General features: G+C 47.4%; 2 protein-coding genes across 3 annotated transcripts in view; one reads left to right on the forward strand and one right to left on the reverse strand.

Annotated features, from left to right (window-relative positions):
• Positions 1-426: 426 nt before the first annotated feature.
• On the forward strand, positions 427-4,461 carry RASL11B (RAS like family 11 member B). Its single transcript, XM_049789836.1, has 4 exons — positions 427-562; positions 1,415-1,471; positions 2,618-2,694; positions 3,701-4,461. Exons 1-4 carry the CDS (start codon positions 427-429, stop codon positions 4,169-4,171), a joined length of 741 nt encoding a protein of 246 aa, XP_049645793.1. The 3' UTR covers positions 4,172-4,461.
• Positions 4,345-23,356, reverse strand: part of SCFD2 (sec1 family domain containing 2) — a 413,047-nt gene continuing 394,035 nt past the window's right edge. The window contains exons 8-9 of one of the 2 annotated variants that reach the window (XM_049790126.1): positions 21,027-21,141; positions 14,876-15,305 (exon numbers count right to left, since the gene is read on the reverse strand). In XM_049790126.1, the coding sequence (XP_049646083.1) occupies positions 15,213-15,305; positions 21,027-21,141 (208 nt within the window). In that variant the 3' untranslated portion in view covers positions 14,876-15,212. Of the gene's footprint in view, positions 4,416-14,875; positions 15,306-21,026; positions 21,142-23,356 lie in introns of those variants that run through there. The other variant, XM_049790127.1, reaches the window with a different exon arrangement.

A 23,356-nucleotide genomic window follows, 5' to 3' on the forward strand; every position in this document is an offset into this window, starting at 1 on the left:
AACTTCCCGGAATGTCTATTGGGAGACAGACAAGTCTTCCTTGCCCACCTATCAGCCCGGCAGCTCTTCCTGCCACACTCCAAGTGCCCTCCCGGCTGCAGCCAGTCACAGTCTGTGCCCCGTGCGCAAGCAGCGGGATGCGGATGGGTGCAGCGCGCACACGTGGCCCCTTTTCCCCACCCGGCTCTGCACGGGAGCCGGGGGCGCGGTTTTGGGGGCGTGGCCTCGCGCAGGGCGCCTCGGGATTGGTCGCTGGCCACAGGGGGCGTGGCCCAACTCGGACAAAACAGCGCTCTGGGCACTCGGGGCCCGTTCCCAGCCCGGAGTCTTCCACCGTCCTCCCCGGACTGAGCTTCCTTCCACCCACCCGCACACTTCCGATCGGCTCGCCGGGGTCCCGCGCGGGGCAGCCCCGGGGCAGCGGCGATGCGTCTCATTCAGAACATGTGCACCATCGCGGAGTACCCCGGAGCGGGCAGCGCCGCTGACGGCTGCCCGGGAGCCGCGGGGCGCCGCCTGGTCAAGATCGCCGTGGTGGGCGCCAGTGGCGTGGGCAAGACGGGTAAGTAAGTGTTGGCATTTCGGGGAGCAACCCGCTCCCCTCTGGGCCTAGACCCTGTGGGATCAGCCCTGCTAGGAGGAGTCCCAGGGAGATAGACGAAGACCTGGGGGGGATAGGGGGTGCAACTTTGCAACTTGTCGCTCAGCCCTCCGGGGAGAACCGTGACCCCTTGCAATCCTTGCAGCTTTTGCAAACTTCTCCAACAGAGAACGTAGGGGCCCGAAGGGAGGTGTGCATGGGGAGCTATTGGCATATCAATTTTGGGCTTCTTTTATTTATGTTTTTGGTGTTTGGGCCACACCCGGAGGCACTCAGGGGTTACTCCTGGCTCTGCGCTCAGAAATCGCTCCTGGAAGGCTCAGGGGACCATATGGGATGCCAGGATTCGAACCACCGTCGGTCCTAGGTCGGCCGCTTGCAAGGCAAACCCTGCCGCTGTGCTAGTATTCTGGCCCCAACTTTGGGCTTCTTGAGCCACTGGTTAGTGCCAGGCTTCCCAGAAGGGGGTGAAGGGGATGGAGCCCCTTCTGCAAGGAGGTTTTTTGAAGGCTCTGGAAAACTTGTCTGCTGCAAGTGAGGAGGGGCCAGGGCTGGCCAATGACCCTTCCAGCTGGCCCGAGCCATAACTCACTGTGCCTTCTGCCCCCCACCACTCCCTGCTCCGTTAGGGTTTGCAGCAAGGGTCAGAGTGGCGGGGTAGGAATGTCACTGGGTGGTAGGTAGGACCCGACTTTTCTGCAGCGGGTTTTCCAGATTTGGGGGGCGGGGTAGATGGAGAGCAGTTAGTTGTACTTCTTGTCACCGGGTTTAACCTTAATCCCCTGGTTCTTCTCTCTCCTTTCTGACCCGCAGCCCTGGTGGTTCGTTTCCTCACCAAGCGATTCATTGGTGACTACGAAAGAAATGCAGGTGAGGGGATGTGTGTGTGTGTGTGTGTGTGTGTGTGTGTGTGTGTGTGTGTGTGTTTGCGTGTTTGATCATGTTAATTTTCCACTCTCCCAGGCAAGTTCCTTCACAAGTGACAGTTAAGTCACTTGTGAATCAGGATCCTGCCACATGCTGCTCTGCCTAGCCCCCCTCCTGTGCCTAGCCCCCCTCCTGTGCCCTCCACTCCCATAATTGCCATCTGGCCTCATTCCATTCCAAACCCATTCATCATTTTATCAAGTGCCCTGAAGTATTTCTCTTTGGTATGTTTTGACTATAGGGACCCCAATTGGAAGCACCCTTTGTATGCTCAAGATGGGGGGGGGGGAGACAGAAACAGACAGAGGGGAGTCCAACTATTCCTCCCCTTTTTGTTTTGCTGGCCACTTTAAGAAGCGACCTTTGAAATCAAAGACCTAGGGGGAGGAATTGTAAACCTGAAGTTCTCTTAACAAAGAAAAATAACTAAATGGTAGAATTTGAGGAAGAGGGTGTTGAATAAGTGAGAAGACATAATTTCCATTACTGTGATTCAGACCAGCCACTAGGGAGGCTTAAGAGCTTTCTGCCTATATTCTGTTAGCAAATTGCTTAACTCCTAAGGCCATATGAAGTATCTTCAGGGGGATTATTTGAAATGTTAGGTTTAAACCCTTCCAAGATAAGCTTTCTGCTTTGATGTAGAGTTGGCTATCAGGTCCTACTCTTATTCCAACAGATAATGTTGACTCAATGATATTTGCCTACCAAGTTATTACATCTAATGACTGAAATAGCATGATATCCAACAGTGATTAGCTAGTAAAACCAAAAGCCCAAACCTGCTGAGCCAAGAGCATTTCTTCAAGGAAATACCTGAAGGAAACGGTTTTTAAATGAAATAATTCAGCCTGCACACACTTGCAAACTTGGGCCCAGTTTTAATTCATTGATATGGATTTAAATTTTATATGTTAAACAACTGAAACAGGCCCATTAGCCAGGATAAATTATTGATTCTTTTTGTGTATAGTTAATAATACATTTTGTAGGTTAAAAAAGAAAAATCCTACAGTGTTTTGACTGTTGTTTTGAAGTTGTACAAGAAGGAAGAAGTAATCTGTTTGTTTTTCTTTTTCCTCATCCTAGGTAATCTCTATACCAGACAAGTTCAAATAGAAGGTGAAACCCTGGCTATTCAGGTTCAAGACACTCCAGGTATTCAGGTGAGAAATGCTCTGAATTTTATGACTAAATCAGAGGGAGTCTGTTTGTCTGGAAAATTGGCACTGGCTGTTCTGAAACTTTCTCAGCTGCAGTAAGAGGGAAATCTGGGGAGTAAAGTCCAGACTTTTGCATATTGTTTGACACTTTAATTGTAATGTCTGCTGACCAGTCCTAGCCTGCCTTAATTTGTGAGATAGAAACTTTCTTTTTTTTTTTTTTTTTTTTTGGTTTTTGGGTCACACCTGGCAGTGCTCAGGGGTTATTCCTGGCTCCAGGCTCAGAAATTGCTCCTGGCAGGCACAGGGGACCATATGGGGCTCCGGGATTCGAACCGATGACCTCCTGCATGAAAGGCAAACGCCTTACCTCCATGCTATCTCTCCGGCCCCGAGATAGAAACTTTCTTTTGGGATCATTTGCTGTAGAAAAGACCATAGCAAACACCCCTGGAATTGGTAGTTTCCTTGACATGGTGGAAAAGATCTATTTTTTTCTCTTTGTGTGTTTGGTGTCAAAAAAACTAACTTCTAGCTATAGTATCCAAATCCTTGCAACTACTTCATATTTTAGAATGTAACTCTCCAAACAAAAGAGCAGTGTGAGCGTGTGTGGGTTTTCTTTCTTCCTTTTTTTTCCACCCCCTCTTGGACTGGGCAGTTATCCAGGTTTAAATGCTTCCAGCTCCTATCTTTACTTCTCCAGACTTACTGTCTAGCCAGTTAATTTCCCATTTTGTGCAACTACAAAGTCTCTCTGCATGGAGTTCTCTGCAGGTCAATTTTCCACTTGAGTGTGGTGAGCTGCTCTGTTATTTATTCCAACTCAGTGCAGCTGGATCAACATATTGTCAAGAAAGCCGAAATGTGTGGGGTTCTGACTTGTTTATGGCCTACCGTCTTGGCGTTACTGTCAAGAGGGGAGTATCTCTTTGAATGTTCTCTCTAAGCCCGACTGGGGCTTGTGGCCTGCATCACCACTCACCTAGCCTCTTTGCCTGCTTTCTAGGTGCATGAGAACGGCTTGGGCTGCACAGAGCAGCTGAACAGGTGTCTCCGCTGGGCAGATGCCGTGGTCATCGTATTCTCCGTCACCGACTCCAAGAGCTATGAACTCATTGGCCCGCTTCACCAGCTCGTGCAGCAGCTACACCTGGGCACGCGGCTACCTGTGGTGGTTGTGGCCAACAAGGCCGACCTGCTGCACATCAAGCAGGTAGATCCTCAGCGTGGCCTGCAGCTGGCCAGCGTGCTGGGCTGTTCCTTCTATGAAGTGTCCGTCAGCGAGAATGATAATGATGTCTACAATGCCTTCCACGTCCTGTGTAAAGAGGTGAGCCACAAACAGCAGCCCAGCAGCACACCTGAGAAGCGTCGGAGCTCTCTCATTCCCAGGCCCAAATCCCCCAACATGCAGGATCTGAAGAGGAGGTTCAAGCAAGCGCTCTCGGCCAAGGTGCGAACTGTTACCTCTGTCTGAGGGTTACACTGCTCTGAAGCTGAGTGCCTGGGTCTGTGGCCATCACACAAGGGGCCTTAGTTTTCACACCAAGGGGTGTGACAGGCCTTTGTCTTTAAATCAGAGGTGTGGCCTTGCCACCGGGTTATGGTCTTCCAGGGGGCTCTTCCTGGTAGAGGCAAGAGACTGAAGATTTGGACTCTGGCAGCTAGTCCTGGTTCCAGAAAGGACCTGAGTGGAGAGGCCAGGTAGGCCCCAGGAACTGCTGCAGGAAAGGAAGTGGGTGTCCTGCTGAGCAGTGGACAGAAGTGGAACAGGGAGACTCCACCCCATCAAAACTATGTGAACCGTTCTTTCCATTTTGTCCATCTTTGGAGGATGAGCTCCCTTTTGAATTTCTTTAAAATTACCTTGTAAATGAGGGATGTAGTTTTACCGAATCTAGTGATGTGATTTTTTTTCAGGGGGAATGAAAGCAGATGGGACTCTCACAGCTCCTCCTCTTCCCCACCCCCTAACCCCACCAAGAGGAAGAGTTGCTGTTTTCTGGGATGCATGATTTGCATCTCTGGAAACCTGTTCCCTGTAAAATGCCTGTCTTAATTGGAAGGATATATCCTGTTTCTTAAAGAACAAAGGAGAAAACACTCCTCTCCTACAAGACAGGAGTTTATGGATGCAATATGTGACATCTGTAAGCGCACTCCACATGGGGTGTGCACACTTTGTGGGGCACGAGGGAAAGGTGAAGGCCTTGGACTCCCCAGCCTGAACCTTCCAGTAATTACAAAACTGATGATTTCATGTTAAATGGTTGCTATCAGGTACGGAACAATGTCATCACCAAAAGCGCGTATATTCATGGGGTGTGATTTGTGTCTGTTGCTCTCAGGAGCTGTCCTCGGCCTATCCGTGGTTGGTGGCTGTTGTAGATTCTGCCTAAGAACGAGCGAGCGAGTGCAGAGGGCACTGCTGAATTCCCTCCACTGATGCACTTTAAAAAGCCACTCATGCTTTGGCTGAAACTGTAATTAATTTATTTTATGTACAATAAATCTCATTTGAAAAAGAACCAGCATCTAACTCGATCTTTTTGGAAAGAGTCACCACTATTCCTCCAGACAGAGTTTCTCTTGGTTTCTGGGGCTTACTGGACATGTGGAATTTGGGGATGATGCCTTGCTAGGGACCCGTTCTCACATCTCACTGCCATTCCCCCAACCCACCCCCTTTTTTCACAGAGGATGCAGCTTTTAAAATAAGTTTGGTGACTTGTCACAGAGCCCCTTTTGTATGCATATTGATTTCCTTCATGGTCCCCTATATATTTTATTACTTAGATCTGAATCTTCTGTGCTATTCTGACCTCTCAGCTAATCACAGTCGAAATTGTTTTCTACCCATGATGACTTCTGTTCCCCTGCCTGCTTTGGCAGATAATGCTTTCAGATAGCACTGCTTGCAGCAAAGTGCACTTTTTTTTTTTTTTTTTTTTTGGTTTTTGGGCCACACCCGGTAACGCTCAGGGGTTACTCCTGGCTATGTGCTCAGAAGTTGCTCCTGGCTTGGGGGACCATATGGGACACTGGGGGATCAAACCGCGGTCTGTCCAAGGCTAGCGCAGGCAAGGCAGGCACCTTACCTTTAGCGCCACCGCCCGGCCCCAGTGCACTTTCTTTAATGATGTGAGTGAGGCTAGTCAAAACCCTTCTCTGTGGTAGCTTCTGCCACAAGTGCCTGTGGAAAGTTGCCAGGTCTGTATTGCCCTTTGGACTCTTCTGAGCTGGGGTGACCTTTCCTGCAAGCTCTTAACTCACCCATTTTATGGGGCAGGAGGACAAAGTATTGGCCCTTGTGTTTGAGTTGTGCACTCCAGACCTAATTTCATTGACTTCTCAGGATAGTATGATCTTGTGAGAAGGGCTGATGTGCCTGTTTTGTGGGTGAGAAAGATAGCTGAATTTGTCTTTTTTTGTTCACCCCATGGACCTGCACATCTCCAGTGCCATAGGTTGGGCATGACATCTGATTCTGTGAGTGGGAACCCTACGTTCCCACCCATTGATCTTCATCACGAATGAATATTGAGGCCCTGCTAGAGTTCTGTTCTCCCATGGGATAAATACTTGTCTGCGTGGCTGGGGTGTCCCAACCTTCCTTGTATATGTAGGGTCATTATATACACTTCAACCCTAGCTAACCTTTAAAGGGGTGTGTGTTGGGAGAGGTGATCCAGGGAAGTATTGCCAACTGAGATTGTAAAAACATCTCCAGGGAGGAAAGATTGCACAGTGGGAAGAGTGCTTGCCTTGCAGTGGTTGACTAATTTGATACCTGGCACTGCTTATGGTCCCTGGAGCACTGCCAGGACTGATACCTGAGCACCATCAGGTGTAATCCAATCTACCCACCCACTACTTACCAAAGGCAGGAACAAATAGCTTTCAACTGGAATCTATTTTTCATTTTATTATTTTGTTTGGGGCCACATCTGGCAGTGTTCAGGGTTTAAACAGCAGCTCTGACCTGCCAGGATCTTACTTGCATTGTATAATCTCTCATCCTTCACCTTGGAGGGCTGGGAGTTCAGGCCCATCCAGAGAGATAAGGTTGAAGGCCACTGGGCAAGAGGTAGGGAAAGTGACATTCTTGCTTGTAGCTATCTAAATCCCCAGTCTGTCCACTTTCTCAGAGTGCTTGAATGTACTTCTAGAAGAGACTGCTTAAAAATTCCAACCCCCTTCTTTATCTTGCTGTGGTCAGGGCTTACTCCTGGCTTTGTTCTCAGGGATCAGTTGCAGTGGTGCTCAAGGGACCATATATAGTGCCAGAGATTGAACTCAGTTGCTCACATACAAAATCAAACTCCTTAACCCTTGTACCATCTTCTCCATCTCTTTATTAGTATTTTTTCCTGTGGCTGCAGGGGATTGAACTCAGCCTCACACATATCAGGCAAGGGCTCTGCCCACTGAGGCCTTTCAGTGGTCTTCTACTGCCAATCTGTTGATGAAAAAGCTGGAGCTCAGAAGCCCTGCTGATACCACTCCTCAACCCCATCCCAACAAGTAAAAGAGTTTCTTGTTTTCCACATCTGGAAAAAGGAGGAGTTTGTAAAGATATGCAGCAAGGTAGCTACAAAGGGGGCCAATGGTAACACAACAGAACTGATCCACAAAACTCTGTGTGTGTGTGTGTGTGTGTAGGGGGTTGAAAAGGAGGAGTCTTGGGGACCTTGTGAAAGAGGTGAGTACACTGGAGATGGGTGTGCTGTTAGAATTATGTGTGTGGAAAACTATCATTAACAGTATCATAAATCACATGACCTCAATCAAAAAAATTTAAAAAAGAGGAGTTTGAAAGCTGACATTTGAAATGACCTTTGATCTTTACACGCATCGTTAGCTCCCTCCATAGCTGGGGAGAAGGGCATTACAGGTGAGTGAAGCAACTGGGCCTGCTCCAAGTATCTGGATTCAACTAAGGTACTTCAAGTACCACAGCCTGGGCCCTAGACCTGCGGCCCTCTGATCTCTCAGCCTCATTCTGGTCCAGCCTCTCTTTGGGACTCTCCTCAGCTGGCCTGTCCGGCTTGCTCTCCTCCATCTCCTTTAACCTTCCCTAGGAGCCTAGGGCTCCTCCCAGGCCTATCCTGCCTGAGCCTGGGCCCATCTGCTGTGGCTGTCTGCCTACTGCTCTGCTCTGGGCCTCCAGCTCCAGCCCCGTAATAAAGCTGCCCAGGAGGGGCGGGGGGGGGGGGGCTTGCAGCCCACAGCCAGTCTGCTCAGAACTGGCTCTGTGTCTGTGGGGCTGTCTGGTTTTCCAGTTTCCTCCCTGCAGCAAATCAAAACCATTTGGAACTCTCCACAGCCGCCTGCTTGGCCAAGTGCCCAAGCGGCCTGAGGCTTCAGCCTGTGGGCCGGCCTGGCCTGAACTCAGAGTATATTTAGAGTCCCTCATTCTGGGTTCTGTGAAAAATTGTGTTTTGGCCTCCATCGGACACCTCATGAGGAAAGGGGGAAAGTTAGTTTCTAAGCAGAGACTGGAGCTTGGGCATATCTTTCACGTGGGGGCAGTATTCAGGGACTCTTGGCCCTCCTTCTGTGAGGAATGTCTATCACCCCATGGTTTTATGGGGTTCTTTTGGTAACTCAGACCAGCAGTCAGAAGAGTATTTTTTTTAAAACAGTAAATAATGCAGGATAGTATTTTCTGCATTTCCTTTAGAGTCAAAAGAGGAAAGTTTCCAAAAAGTTTTGATGTCTCCCTCAATTTCTCAGTATTTGTTGAAAAGTCAACAGGATAGGAGGTTCTTCCTAATTGGGGCATGACCCCAGCCACACCATCTCATAGGACACTTCTCCGATATCTTCCATTGTCTGGACTCTTTATATTCCCTTAGTGTGGAGATGGGGAGTGTATTTGTTTTTGTTTTTTTGTTTGTTTTTCGGCCACCAGCGGTGCTCAGGGGTTACTCCTGGCTGTCTTCTCAGAAATAGCTCCTGGCAGGCACGGGAGACCATATGGGACACCGGGATTCGAACCAACCACCTTAGGTCCTGGATCGGCTGCTTGCAAGGCAAACACCGCTGTGCTATCTCTCTGGGCTGGGAGTGTATTTTTCACTCTGCAATTATATGCTTTTTTTTTTTTTTTTTTTTTGGTTTTTGGGCCACACCCGGTGACGCTCAGGGGTTACTCCTGGCTATGCGCTCAGAAGTCGCTCCTGGCTTGGGGGACCATATGGGATGCCGGGGGATCGAACCGGGGTCCATCCAAGGCTAGCGCAGGCAAGGCAGGCATCTTACCTCTAGCGCCACCGCCCGGCCCCCAATTATATGCTTTTTAATTAAAAGTGAACTACGGGGCCAGAGAGATAGCATGGAGGTAAGGCGTTTGCCTTTCATGCAGGAGGTCATCAGTTTGAATCCCAGCGTCCCATATGGTCCCCCGTGCCTGCCAGGAGCAATTTCTGAGCCTGGAGCCAGGAATAACCCCTGAGCACTGCCGGGTGTGACCCAAAAACCACACACACACACACACACACACACACACACACACACAAAAGTGAACTAACAATGCTACACCAAATAAATTATTATTGTTATTATTATTATTATCATTGATGTTTGGGCCACATTCAGTGATGCTCAGGAGTTATGTGCTCAGAAATCATTCCTGGCTTGGGAGACCAAATGGAACGCCAGGGATCAAACAGCAATCAAGTCCTAGGTCAGCCTCATGTAAGGCAAATGCCCTACTGCTGCGCCATTGCTCTGGCCCCAATAAATTATTATTTTGACACTCACCAAAACTTGGAAAACCCGCATTTTGTGACAAAATACTGAAGACATGGTCACCTTTAAATCACTGAGAGCCAGAGAGAAATCACGAACTGTAGCAGACATTACATCATAGAAATTTCCCCAGTCCTTATTGTAATACTGCATAGCACCATTGCTATGTTGTAAATGAGGGTAGCATTAAAAAAAAAAGCAAAAACAAACCAAAGAAAGCGAGTTAGCATAATGGCTGAAACTGTGAACTGGTTAAAACAGTTCAGGGGAGGGTGAGAGGGAAACTGGGGGCATTCGTGTTAGGAAATGTGCACAGGGTAAAGGGTGTTTGTTGTACATTGTATGAATGAAACTCAATCATGAGCAACTTTGGTATCTCATGGTGATTCAATTAAAGACTTTATTTATAAACAAAATAAATAAAATAAAAAATTAAAACAAACAGTGAACCATTCAAACTGAATCAAATCTAGATCATTGAGTTGTTTAAACAAAGCTTCTTACAGAGATGGGGAGTGTCTCAAAGGTTTCTGGGCAAGGAAGCAGGCAGCATTCGTAATGTTGAATTATTTGCTGTTGGGATTGTTTGTAGTAACCAGGGTAAAAGAAATAGTGGTCTTTGGGGGGAAGCTTGTAGAATTCTTTGTTTGAGAGGGAACTCTGTAACAGAGGGCCCTGGTGTAAACAGAGACCCTAGGCCTTTGGGGACAGCTTGTGGCTGACTGACCTCCATACACTGTGTTTGCCAGGAAAGCGGACTCCAGAAGGGTTTACAAAGGCGGAAGTCCATGGCTAGGGAGTATTTACACCCCTCTCAGATGTGTTTATAAAGAGTGGCCCATGTGGTCCTTGGCAGGAGGTTCGCATTTGTCTGTGCTTGTTTTGGCTCTGGCCTGCCAGACGTTAGGTGGCAAACATTCAAAGTCAGGGTCAAAGGCAGAGATGGGGTGCTCCCACTCAGCACAGGCTCTTGAACCACCTTTAATCGGCTAATACATGGTAGGAAAAACTCTTAGGAGAGCACAGTTGGGTGAATCTGAAAGGGTGAGTCAGGGTGTCAGTCTCAGAAATTACATGGCTTTCTGTGGATCAAATCAAGGTTGGCCATGTGCAAGGCAACTCACTCTCTGTATTCCAGCCCTATATGCTTGACTTTAGTGAGATAGAAGGTTCTGTCAGGCCCTTGGGCCTTAGCTCTCCAGGATTCCTTGATCTCTCAGTTTGCTTCACTCTGGCCATGTTCTTCAAACACTCACACATACCTTCATGTTTTCAACTATGAGATGGTAGGTCCCATTGACTTCAGAATTCATAACCAACTTAGACCAGAGACTTGAATGGCCCTATGGAAGAGGAGGAATTGGAACCAGCCTCAAATTGGGATCCTAGCATTTCTCTGGACCTCTGGTCATCCTTGTCTTTGAAATGCCAATCTGCGGAACCAATGGGTCATTCCTCCTTCAACTTTTCATCTCCCTGTGGGTCAGCCCAGACTCTTCTTGGGGTTTTCCTCTTCATTTGTCATTGTTCCCCTGCTTTGAGGGGAACTTCCTTGACAGAAAAAAAAGACTCACTCTCCTTGGCATTAAAGGCATATTGTCTTGACTCTGTTTTTTCAGAGGCAGACCTTGAACCCCAACCCATAGACAATTTTTTGGTCTCTTCAGCTGTAGAGGAGGTGAGAGAAGGTACTTCTCATCCTCCCTTGGCCCATGAGTATAAGGAGGACTATCTGGGGCCGGAGAGATAGCATGGAGGTAAGGCGTTTGCCTTTCATGCAGGAGGTCATCGGTTCAAATCCCGGCATCCCATATGGTCCCCCGTGCCAGCCAGGAGCAATTTCTGAGCCTGGAGCCAGGAATAACCCCTGAGCACTGCTGGGTGTGACCCAAAAACCACAAAAAAAAAAAAAAAAAAAAAAAGGAGGACTATCTGAGAGGCACCAGCTGGCTCTGCCAAGGGGTAGTGCTCCTCTACTGAACTTTCTCTTTTTACTTATTGGTTAAAGTTTCCTCAAAGGACTTACATTGTGTTTCTCTCTCTCTCTCTCTTTCTCTCTCTCTCTCTCTCTCTCTCTCTCTCTCTCTCTCTCTCTCGTTTTTGGGCCACACCTGGTGATGCTCAGGGGTTACTCCTGGCTATGCGCTCAGAAGTCGCTCTTGGGACACTGGGGGATCGAACCGAGGTCCGTCCTAGGCTAGCGCTGGCAAGGTAGACACCTTACCTCTAGAGCCACCATGCCGGCCCTTCTCTTCCTTCCTTCCTTCCTTCCTTCCTTCCTTCCTTCCTTCCTTCCTTCCTTCCTTCCTTCCTTCCTTCCTTCCTTCCTTCCTTCCTTCCTTCCTTCCTTCCCTTCCCTCCCTCCATCTCTCTCCCTCCCCTCTCCTTCCTTCCTTCCTTCCTTCCTTCCTTCCTTCCTTCCTTCCTTCCTTCCTTCCTTCCTTCCTTCCTTCCTTCCTTCCTTCCTTCCTTCCTTCCTTTCTTTCTTTCTTTCTTTCTTCTTTCTTTCTTTCTTTCTCTTTCTTTCTCTTTCTTTCTTTCGTTTCTGGGTCACACCGGAAGCACTCAGGGGTTACTCCTGGCTCCAGGCTCAGAAATCACTCCTGGGGCTGGAGAGATAGCATGGAGGTAAGGCGTTTGCCTTTCATGCAGAAGGTCAGTGGTTTGAATCCCGGCATCCCATATGGTCCCCCGAGCCTGCCAGGAGAGATTTCTGAGCCTGGAGCCAGGAGTAACCCCTGAGTTGCCGGGTGTGACCCAAAAACGAGAAAAAAAAAAAAAAAGGAATCGCTCCTGGCAGGCTCAGGAGACCATATGGGATGCTGGGATTTGAACCAATGACCTCTGCATGCAAGCTCTCACTGTTTGCAGATGACATGATACTCTACTTAGAAAACCCTAAAGACTCTACCAAAAAGCTTCTAGAAACAATAGACTCATATAGCAAGGTGGCAGGCTACAAAATTAACACACAAAAATCAATGGCCTTTCTATACACCAATAGTAATAAGGAAGAAATGGATATTAAGAAAACAACCCCATTCACAATAGTGCCACACAAACTCAAATATCTTGGAATCAACTTGACTAAAAATGTGAAGGACCTATACAAAGAAAACTATAAAACTCTGCTCCAAGAAATAAGAGAGGACACACGGAAATGGAAACGCATACCCTGCTCATGGATTGGCAGGATTAACATCATCAAAATGGCAATACTCCCCAAGGCATTATACAGATTTAATGCTATCCCTCTAAAGATACCCATGACATTCTTCAAAGAAGTGGATCAGGCACTTTTGAAATTCGTTTGGAACAATAAACACCCTAGAACAGCTAAAGCAATCATTGGGAAAAAGAATATGGGAGGAATTACTTTCCCCAACTTTAAACTTTACTACAAAGCAATAGTTATCAAAACAGCATGGTATTGGAATAAGGACAGGTCCTCAGATCAGTGGAATAGGCTTGAATACTCAGAGAATGTTCCCCAGACATACAATCACCTAATTTTTGATAAAGGAGCAGGAAATCCTAAATGGAGCAGAGAAAGCCTCTTCAACAAGTGGTGTTGGCACAACTGGCTAGCCACTTGCAAAAAATTGAACTTAGACCCCCAGCTAACATCATGTGTGAAGGTAAAATCCAAATGGATTAAAGACCTCGATATCAGACCCCAAACCATAAGATATATAGAGCAACTGTTTAAAGATTAACATTTATAATCAGGAACTTGCTACTTTCTCCCTTTTTTGGGTGATACCCTGTGGTGCTCAGAGCTTTACACCTGGCTCTGTGCTAAAGGAGTCACTCCCAGTGATGCTCAGTGAACCATATGCCAGTTGATGAAACTGTGGTCAGTCACTTGCAAAGCAAAGGCCTTACTCGCTGCTCCATTTCTCCAACTCAACTACTTTCTCCATTTAGCATTATAGATGAGGAGTTTCGACTTCTTAGAAGAAAAAAATTAATTTTCAAAATATGCTTGAAAGCCTCAAAGTTCACCCTTCACCTCTTCCCTACCCCCCAAAAGAATTCCAACGACTTTGAGGGAAACTGAGCAAAGCTCCTCTCTCTTAGCCATTCCCCATTCCAGTCACCAGGACTAACAGCAGGCTTTCCAGGCAGATTCCTTTACAGAGAGATATCTGGTTTACAACTTGACCTTGAACAGATCCGCTCAAAGGGGCTCAGTGACTGCTGCTTCTGGGAGAGTCATAGAATCAAATCCACGCATCACACGGCCCTATAACGGGGCCAGCTCCATACTCCATGTTTGGGAATGAATGATTGTGAGAAGGAATAAATGAGCAAACGCAGATTGACACTTTTCCCAGGTTACTTTGTAGTTGTTATTATTATTATTATTGTAGAAAAATAGTGATTTCGGGGCCCGGAGAGATAGCACAGTGCATTTGCCTTGCAAGCAGCCGATCCAGAGGTGGTTGGCTTGATGCTCAGGAGATACCTGGTGGGACCATATGATCCCTAGACTTTTGACATGCAAAGCAAGTACCCCAGTTTATTAAGCAATGGCTTAATCATTTTTGTTGGGCTATTGCCATTTTCTCCCTTATTCAATGCCTTTGGTAGGGAAGAAAAAAAGCAATTGAAGTAATCACTTTTTCAGTGTAATAAAAACTGGTGTTGGGGGAAACATACTTAGGTAGGACTTGGTGTTTTTTAATTCCTGCTTTGAAGGCTTTTCAGGATGGTTTCCAACTTCAAAAGTTTTTTCCCCTTGTAAACCAACAGTGTTTTGTACAGAACTAAAATCAGAGACACATGTGTGCTTAACTTATTTGATTTCTTATGCCTGTTTAATCTCACCCTGGAAGAGTGAGTTTTACTTTTCTCCAGCTTTATTTCATCATTATAAATTTCTTTGAGAGATGCTAGAATGTCCCATCAACCTCATACCTACCTACATACCTACTGTCATCCTTGACTGTGGGCTCCAGTCAGCTAATGGTTGCCAAAGGTCTTATCTCATCTCACTCAGTGAGTCAAGGTGTTTCTGATTAGACCAAATGGAAATTTAGACTTGAGGAAGAGAGAGCAGTCACATTTTACTAGAAATGAAATCACCGAAGATCACAGGGTGTTGTCTTCGGGGGTGGGCAGAGACCCCTCCCATTGTCTCTCTCACCCCCTTTTCTGGGAGCCAGCAGCTACCCTGAGGAGAGTGAAAGCTGGAACCGTGCAGCCTGTAGACAGGCTGAATCATTTACAAGGTGGCACCAGGACACCTTCCTCCCCGCCTCAGAAATGTGTCAGATCAGGAAAGAAACAAAGCCTCAGCTGATCCTATTTGCAATGTAACCTCCTGGAGTCTAGAAAAACCCAAACAAACTGACTTCACACATGGATTCTCAAGCATATCTAACTCCTCCAGCAATTGCAGATCAAAGGGCTTGTAATCTATGGACACCAAGCAACAGGCATTTATTTAGGATGAATGAACTTCCAGGTGGAATAAAGACCTTCTTAAAGAGAGGGTGAAGGATAAATGGGTATTATCACGCATCAGGCCAACTGAAAAACAGTTGGATGTCTTTAGAAAAATTAAAAACTCCCCCCCCCCCCCAAGAATAGCAGCCACCTTCAGCAAAGGACTTCGCTGCGTGGTGACAAAAATCTTGTGGGCAGAATCCAAACATACCCACTGTGGGTAACATCAGGGACATCAGATTTGGAGGCAGAGCTTGATTGGTCACAGTCAAGGCAAGTTTCCCAGTTTTGGTGGGTATCTGCATCGCAGAGGCTCAGAAGCCAAGATCTGGGTGCAGCCGATCAGTTGCAAACAACAGCTCAGGAATGTTAAGTGGCTTCAGAAGGCGTGTGGACAGCACCATCACCTAATAGCAGGAGGGCAAACACAGGGCAGACAGTTAGAGGGCCAGGCTGGGGTTATGAGAGAAGGTTGCAGCTGACTGCATCATATTACTTTGTGGGGAGCAGGAGGGAGGAGGGTAATGTGAAGAGGAATGGCAGAAGGCAGCAGTATGACAGACTCCAACCCCATGTTGATGCCTAAGGAACTTTTACCAAGGGGGAGGAAGGAAGGTTGAGCCCCTGGGCTGCTCCCTGTAAGACTGAATGTAATTACATGTCTGCTTCACTTTCCAGCATGAACATCTCTCAACAGGTTTATCTCTTCCTCTGGAGCACGTGCTCCTTTAGGGCACGAGAAATTCCACTAGAAGGTGGTTGGTGTTGTGGATAAAAGGGAGATGATTCTGAGGTTCCTAGTACCAAAAACTGGGTGGCCTAGGGCTGGAGGGATAGATAGTATGGGGGTTAAGGTGCTTGTCTTGCATTCAGGTTCCATCCTCTGCACTGAATTTGGTTCCCTGCCAGGTGTGGCCCCAAACAAAAACAACAATTTGGATGGCGTAAACCAGGGCTTTTTTTTTTCTTTTTGGATTTTAGGTTACACCCGGGCAGCGCTCAGGGGTTATTCCTGGCTCTCCACTCAGAAATCACTCCTGGCAAGCACGGGGGACCATATGGGATGCCAGGATTCGAACCACCATCCATCCTGGATCGACTGCATGCAAGGCAAACACCCTACTGCTGGGCTATCTCTTTGGCCCCCTAAACCAGGACTTCTTAATCATAAAACATGTAAACCATTTAAAAATGAGGTGTTGCAGCTTGGATCACATCTGGCAGTGCTCAGGGGCTGTTCACAGTGTTCAGGAGATCATATCGTTCTGGGATGGAACTGGGTCAGTCACATGCGAGGCAAGCACTTTAACCCCTGCACTCTATCTGGTTCATAAAGGTAGTTATTTTCAAACAAATTTTAAAGATTACTTGGTATTTCCACATTTGGTTACAGGAGCAACCTACAGTTGAAGAAGCTGGAGCCAGAGAGATAGTATGGAGGGCAGAACACTTGCCTTGCATGCAGCCCACCCAGGTTTGATCTCCAGCATCCTATATGGTTCTCCTAATTCTGCCAGGAATGATTCCTGAGCCCAGAGCCAGGAGTAACATGAGCATTATTATGTAGCTTCAAAAGAAAAGAACAACAAAAAAGGGAAGCTGAACTCCAAACAATAGAAATGGATGTTCATCTCCTAATTCTGGAGGCCAGAAATCAAATGCAGGTATTGGCAGTGCTGGTTCCTTCTGCAAGGTAGAGAGACTCTGTCCCCACACTTCTCTCCCACTTCCTGTGTTCTCATATCATCTACCTCTGTGCAGCTCTCCTGATGGCCTAATCCTCCCATTTTTTTGCTAGTGTTGGAAGTGGGGGAGTTTAAGCAGTGTCAGAACTGGGGACCCATACGCAGTAATATTTGGGTCAGCTGAATGGTTCCATATTCAGGTCCTAAATGTGATGTAGTTTGGGCCAATTGGTGCTGATGGTGGGTGACATGATGCTGGGGATGGAATTTGGGTCCTAATCATATCCCAGGCATGGCTCCCCAGCACTCGACTACCCCTGCTTTTTTTTTCTTTCCTTTTTTTTTTTAATGACACAGCTTTTCTGGGATTGGAGTGATAGCACAGCAATAGGGCATTTGCCTTGCACATGGCTGATCTGTGACAGACCTGGGTTTGATCCCTGGCATCCCATATGGTTCCCCGCGCCTACCAAGAGAGATTTCTGAGAGCAGAGCCAGGAGTAAGCCTTGAACACCACTGGGTGTGGCCTCAAAACCAACACACACACACACACACACACACACACACACACAACTTTTCTGAATTAGATCCCATCCTCATGACCTCATCTTAAAAGCACAGTCTATAAAGATGGATTGTGACATAAAGTCCTGTTTCCAGCCCTCGGGAGGCAGGACACCAGCATCTCCTGTGGATGGAATTCAGCCCATAGTGATCATGATGGTGATGAATCAGTTATTGTTTATTAGCAGTTAGGATGGGCTGAGGATTCTTTCCTTAAATCTCTGGAAGCACCTTGTAAAATATTCATGTTATCTGTCCTACTTTTAAATTTTACCTATTTATTTGAAGGAAGGTTAGACCATACTCCATTGTGCTCAGGGATCACTCTTGCAGTATGGGGCAAGGGATGGGAGATGACCTTATACACTGCTGGGGATTAAACCAAAGCTGACTGCATGTAAGGCAAATGCCTCCTGGCCCCTAGCCCCAATGTTCTTTTTTTTTTTTCCAGATCAAAGCATAGGAAAGCTGAGTAGCTTGTCCAAGGATACACAGTGGTTGGGTCGGGATCTCAATCCAGAAAGACTCACTATGGTGCTCAGTGATAGCCAGTCATTCTTTCCTGTCAAGTTCCAATGAGACTGTTCTTCCTTCCTGACGCCAAGACAACTTTGGACCTCTCTGGCCTATCATTTCACTGGCCCTCCCAGTTCCTTCAGTCTAAATCAGAGGTTCCCAAACATACTTGGACACTGCCTCTTTTCACTCCATGCTCCTTGGAAATCTAGCTTAATTATTTAATTAATTTTAGCTTTGTGGGCCACATCCAGCAGTGTTCGGAGCTTAATCCTGGCTTTGGCTCTGAGTTCGTACATCACTACTGGTGGAGCTTGGAAGACTGTATGTAGTACTGGGGATTGAACCCAGGTCAGCTGTGTGCAAGGCAAGCACCCTATATGCTATATGAACTTTCCAGTTGTCATTTTTTTTCCCCTTGTAGAGCTAGGTATACAACCCAGGGCTTCACTTGCACCAGCAAAGTAAAAGCTCTACAGTTGAAGTACACTCCACAGACCCAGTTCCCTCATTCTTTTGACTTCTCAGTCATCCTTTGATAATTCTGGCATCACTATCTCTGGAAAGTCTTCCCAGACTATCCTTCTCTAGGACGGTATTTCCCATGGCTGTTGGGATCACCTAATAGACTCTATTTCTTTATTTTGCACAGAGAGGTAGAAGATGATCTAGGGTCCTAGGCCGAAGGCTGTGTAACTTGGCCAACCAGCCAGGCAGGTCAGTAGACTGCTCACTTGTTGTTCCTTAATAGAGCGTCAAAGACAGAGCAGGTTCTTGACTGAGTAAATGAATAAGCAAAAACAAAAGACAGTGAAGTGGGCGGTGAGTTTAGCAGTGGTCAGCAGGAACTTTCTCCAGTAAAAGAGGGCTCAGATGGCTCCTTGTAAATTGGTTTCAGGTCAGTTAAACTAAAAACCCATGAGTCTAGGATTCCTATTCTGATGAAGAGGCTCATGCCTAACCTTTTCTTGACAGGATGTAGTTGCTTGTCTTTAAGCATTTCCACATCTTTGGCTCTTTAAACTGCTGTTTCATCACACTTTCTCATCGCCCCCTCCCCCAGTTTATTCCATTAAGTTACTTTTGCATTATTTGACTGGAATAGTCATTAACATCCTTTCAAATAAGTAAACCAAATCAAATGGTTTGAGTCTAAAGTGATCACTTGCAGATGGACTTCAAATTTTATAAAGACAGTCATCAGAGGCCAGAGCGATAGTATCAGGGGAGGACGCTGTCTTGCATGTGGCCAATCTGGGATTAATCCCTGGCTCCTTATATGGTTCCTCTGAACCCCCTCGAAATGATCCCTGAGCGCAGATCCAGGCATAAGCCCTGAGCACAGCTTAGTGTGGTTCCTGCCCCCACAGAAAAAAAATAAACAAGTCATCAAATGTTGATTTTAAACACATGAAAGGTTAGATCAGTAAGTTAGCTATCTCTGGGCAACTGAAGGTACTGCTAGAATTTCCAGCACTTGAGATAATCTATGTATGAAAAGTATCATCAACAGTACTGTAATTCATGGTACCTTGGTAAAAATAAAAGAAACAAAACCCAAGAAATTTTTCCCCGAGATTGGGCTGGAGATGCCAGAGTTCCCCGAGGGCTCAGGAAATTTGCTTCTACAGCAGGGGTCCAGTGGGAAGGGACTGTTGGGGCTCAGTTTCCAGACTGCCTCAGAGGCGAGTCTGTCTTTCCCACTTCCAACCCACAGCTGTAATTGCAGTTACCAACCTCTCCTCTCCTTATATTCCTGAGGAGCCTGGAGGAAGTGGGCAGTGCAGGATTTAGACTCTGGTCTCCCTATAAAGACTGGTGTGGAGAAGGTGGCTCTGGTGGAACCCACCCTCACAGGGACACCCCTGTCAAAAGTCAGTGAGAGACTTTTCTATTGGGAGTCAAGGACAGACTAAAGCAGTAGCATCCTTGGGGAAGGTCAGGCCTGGGCTTGACCCCACCTGGGTTCTGTGTGTTGCTGGCAGATAGTCTCTAACAAGACACTGCACCACCACCTTCTCCAGCCCCCACATTTGCCATCCAGAACATTGCAAGCATGCGCTTAGTTCTAGGGTAGGGATACCCCCTGGGAATCTCCAGTGTGAGGTGGGAGTAGAGGGTGGCACTGGACACCATGGGAAGGTGTACAGTCTCCTCATTCTCTGGTGAAGCAAGTCTGAGATAGGGAATAGCTATTGGTTCCTTGGGGACACCCAGAGTAGGCTCCACCCCGGGTGTCCTTTACTGCTGTTCTCCCCACACTGGCTCCTTCTCCTGATCACCCTACATTGTTTTTTTGGTTTATTTGTTTATTTTTGGGTTGAATCCCATGATGCTTAGGGGTTACTTCTGGTTCTGTGCTCAGGAATCACTCCTGGCAATGCTTGGGGGACCATAAGAGGTGCTGGGGATTTAACCCAGATCTGCTGCATGCAAGGCAAATACTGTCCCTGCTGTGCTATCACTCTGGCTTTTCCCCCAAATCTGCTCCTGAGGCTTGGCTCAGAGAAACTACCTGTGCCCAAGGTCTAGGCAGTGCCTATTGGGGGATCCTACTCTAAATCTCCTGGAGTTACAAGCTCTCCTCATCCCGAAAGCCTGTCCCTTAGGAGTCCTGATGCCGTATGCCAGGAGCTCCTCCCACAGAGCACAGTAGCAGTGCTCAGCTGCCTGAAGTCCCAGGTTCGATCCCTGGCACTACATACTCCTCTAGCATCACCGGGACTGATCCTCAAACACTGACCAGGGGTGTTCTTCAAACACCAAACAACACCTCCCCCCAAAGCAGCAAGAGCCCAAACTCTGATGCTGGGAACAGATTGACAGTGGCCAGACGGGAAAGGGGGTCCATTGTATGTGATGGAGGGAAACAGATGCGGAGGGGAACACTTTACACCAGACACTGCAATAACATTCTTCACTATAGAATAAGGGAAGAGAGAAAGAACTGTGTGTGGACAAGATGGACAGAACAGACATGCTCACACCTGTCACCAGCTATGTCCTGCCTGTTTCCTCCAGCCCTGAGTCGCTGTCCCCTCCCCTTCCCTGGACAGCAGGGACAGCTTGTGAGTGCTGGTGAGTAACCACAGTGGCCAGATGCCAGAGATCACATGCCTGTATGGCATATATGCCTGCATGGAAGAGGGGGCAGAGACAGGGGTTCTCCTACTGTTCCAGCCCAGGAAGATGCTGGAGGTCAGGTGAGAGTTGAAGTAAGGATGCAGGTAGGAGGGCTCAGTAGGCCTTGTAAAGAGCCCTACCTGCCTTCCATAGCACATGGGTTCCCATCCAGCCCTTTTCTGTCTATCCATCTGTGTACCTGTCCACTCATCTATCCTTTCCTCTGAGAGATACAGTACCTGGGTTCCTGGCTTTAGGGCAGGAACAAGGTCTTTGAGCATTTTGGCTTCAGAGACTGTGACGCCGCCCACCACGTAGAGGATCAGAAGAGGGTGGTCGCTGGGATGAGGCCGGCTTACCTGCAAAGGCAGAATTATCCTCGTTAGCATGGGAGTGGAATGGAGGGGCACCGGGTAATCTGCTTCACTTAATTGATCCTTTTATTTTAATATTTAAATTAAAAGTTGAGATTTTGTGGTTTATAATGCCACTTACGATGAATTCTCATGCACGGAATTCCTATACCACACTCATTAATTGGTCCTTTCAATCTCACCTGCTGAAGTGGTATCCAGTCAAAATAGACAATGGGATGGCTGGGGCGGGGAGTGAGAATTAAGAGAAAAAAGGAAACAACCAGAATCATCTTCTTTCACCCATCACCTGTACTCTGATGGACAAGAGGAAGGTGCAGCTCTTTTTTTTTTTTTTTTTTTTTTGGTTTTTGGGCCACACCCGGCGGTGCTCAGGGGTTACTCCTGGCTGTCTGCTCAGAAATAGCTCCTGGCAGGCACGGGGACCATATGGGACACCAGGATTCGAACCATCTACCATAGGTCCTGGATCGGCTGCTTGCAAGGCAAACGCCACTGTGCTATCTCCGGGCCCCCCCCCTTTTTTTTGGGGGGGAAGGTGCAGCTCTTATTCTCAAGTATGGGGCCAGAGGACGAGAAGGCCAAGGGAACAAGGAGCTGCTGGACTAGAGCTGGAGAAGCCCAGGGACAGATCACAGACAGTGAGTCCCTGCAAGGGAAGATGGACCCCAGGGTTCCAGCTGCAAGCCTCAGACCAGGAAGGTGCATATTGAACAGAGACAGCAAAGGGACATGCCCAGGTCTTTGTACACTGGATTGAGGATGACAAAAGAACAGGATGAATGACACAGCATACAGGTAGAGAGAGAGAAAGGAGCAAGACAGTAAGAGAGCGTGCACTAGATATGGTGGAGTGACCTTCAACCACCCACGTAAACTGTCCAATAAACTCTGACTTCATAAGCATCTGGACTTTTGTGTGTGGATACTTCAGGCATTGGCCAAGGACCCACTCAGGAAATGAGATTGTATTTGTGCTGACATCATCAGCCATGTGGACAGATGGACTGACAAAGGGTGTGGGTGTGAGTCAGTGTGTAGGGGCACCACCTCCTTGGAACTCGCTGAGAGAGAGAGAGAGCGAAAAGAGGGGGGAGAGGAGAGAGAAGAGAGGGGAGGAGAGAAGAGAGTAGAGAGGAGAGAGAGTTTAAGTGAGTGATGAACATTGGAAAAGTTACAGAACTCCTGAGTCTTTCCCTAAAACCCTTTCCATTCCTCAGCCCTCTAGATCTCCCTCAGAGACTGCCACCTTCTAATCCAGTACCATATGTGGCAACCTCATATTTGTTCTACTGTGGCCCCAGAATTGAGTTTACTGGTTTATTCAAAGACTCAGCAGATACATCTTTGTCTTCATTTATCTGGATGTATCATTGCCTTTGTCCTACTCTTTTTGTTTGTTTGTTTGTTTTTAGGTCACACCTGACTGCGCTCAGGGGTTACTCCTGGATCTATGCTCAGAAATCGCTCCTGGCAGGCTCAGGGGACTGACCATATGGGATGCTGGGATTTGAACCACCGTCCTTCAACATGCAAGGCAAATGCTCTACCTCTATGCTATCTCTCCAGCCCCTGTCCTACTCTTCTACAGTAACTCTCTCTCTCACTCTCTCTTTTTCTCTCTCTTACTCTCTGTTGCTCCCTCTATCTTTCCAATGATTTCTCAAGAAAAATAAAGAGGACCACAGTGTGGACCATATCTTGTGCTGTTATGGGGTTGCTCTGCACTCTCTGTTTGGATGGACAGGGCTTCACTCCCTCATGCTTGAGGGACCATGTGGTGCTGGGGATGGAATCCAGTCTCCCCCAGCCCTCTTTGATTTCTTCAGTTTCCTTTTCTTGGTCTGTCTTTGCTCATCCTAAAGTTACATAGAAGCTGTCTCTGGGCCCTGACTTTTCCCACTCAGCACTGAAGGGCTTTATCCATCCAAGCACCAACAACAGTCCTTTCTCTGCTTCTTAAGTCCAGGCAGTCAGTGCAAACACCCCCACGGTGCTCCCATGGAAATCTCCATCTAGGGAGTCCTGGGGCCCTTAGGAAACCTATTTGATTACAACTTCTGTACATACATGCATAAATGCATGCACACACACAGCCAAGCCTTTCCATTCTCTGGACTTGGTAGCAACATATCAACCCCTTCATAGACACCTGACTCCCAGATTAAGGACTGTTCATCCCCCTTTGCATGTAT

The sequence above is a fragment of the Suncus etruscus genome, chromosome 16 (assembly GCF_024139225.1).
Source record: "Suncus etruscus isolate mSunEtr1 chromosome 16, mSunEtr1.pri.cur, whole genome shotgun sequence".
Classification (NCBI taxonomy): Eukaryota; Metazoa; Chordata; class Mammalia; order Eulipotyphla; family Soricidae; genus Suncus; species Suncus etruscus.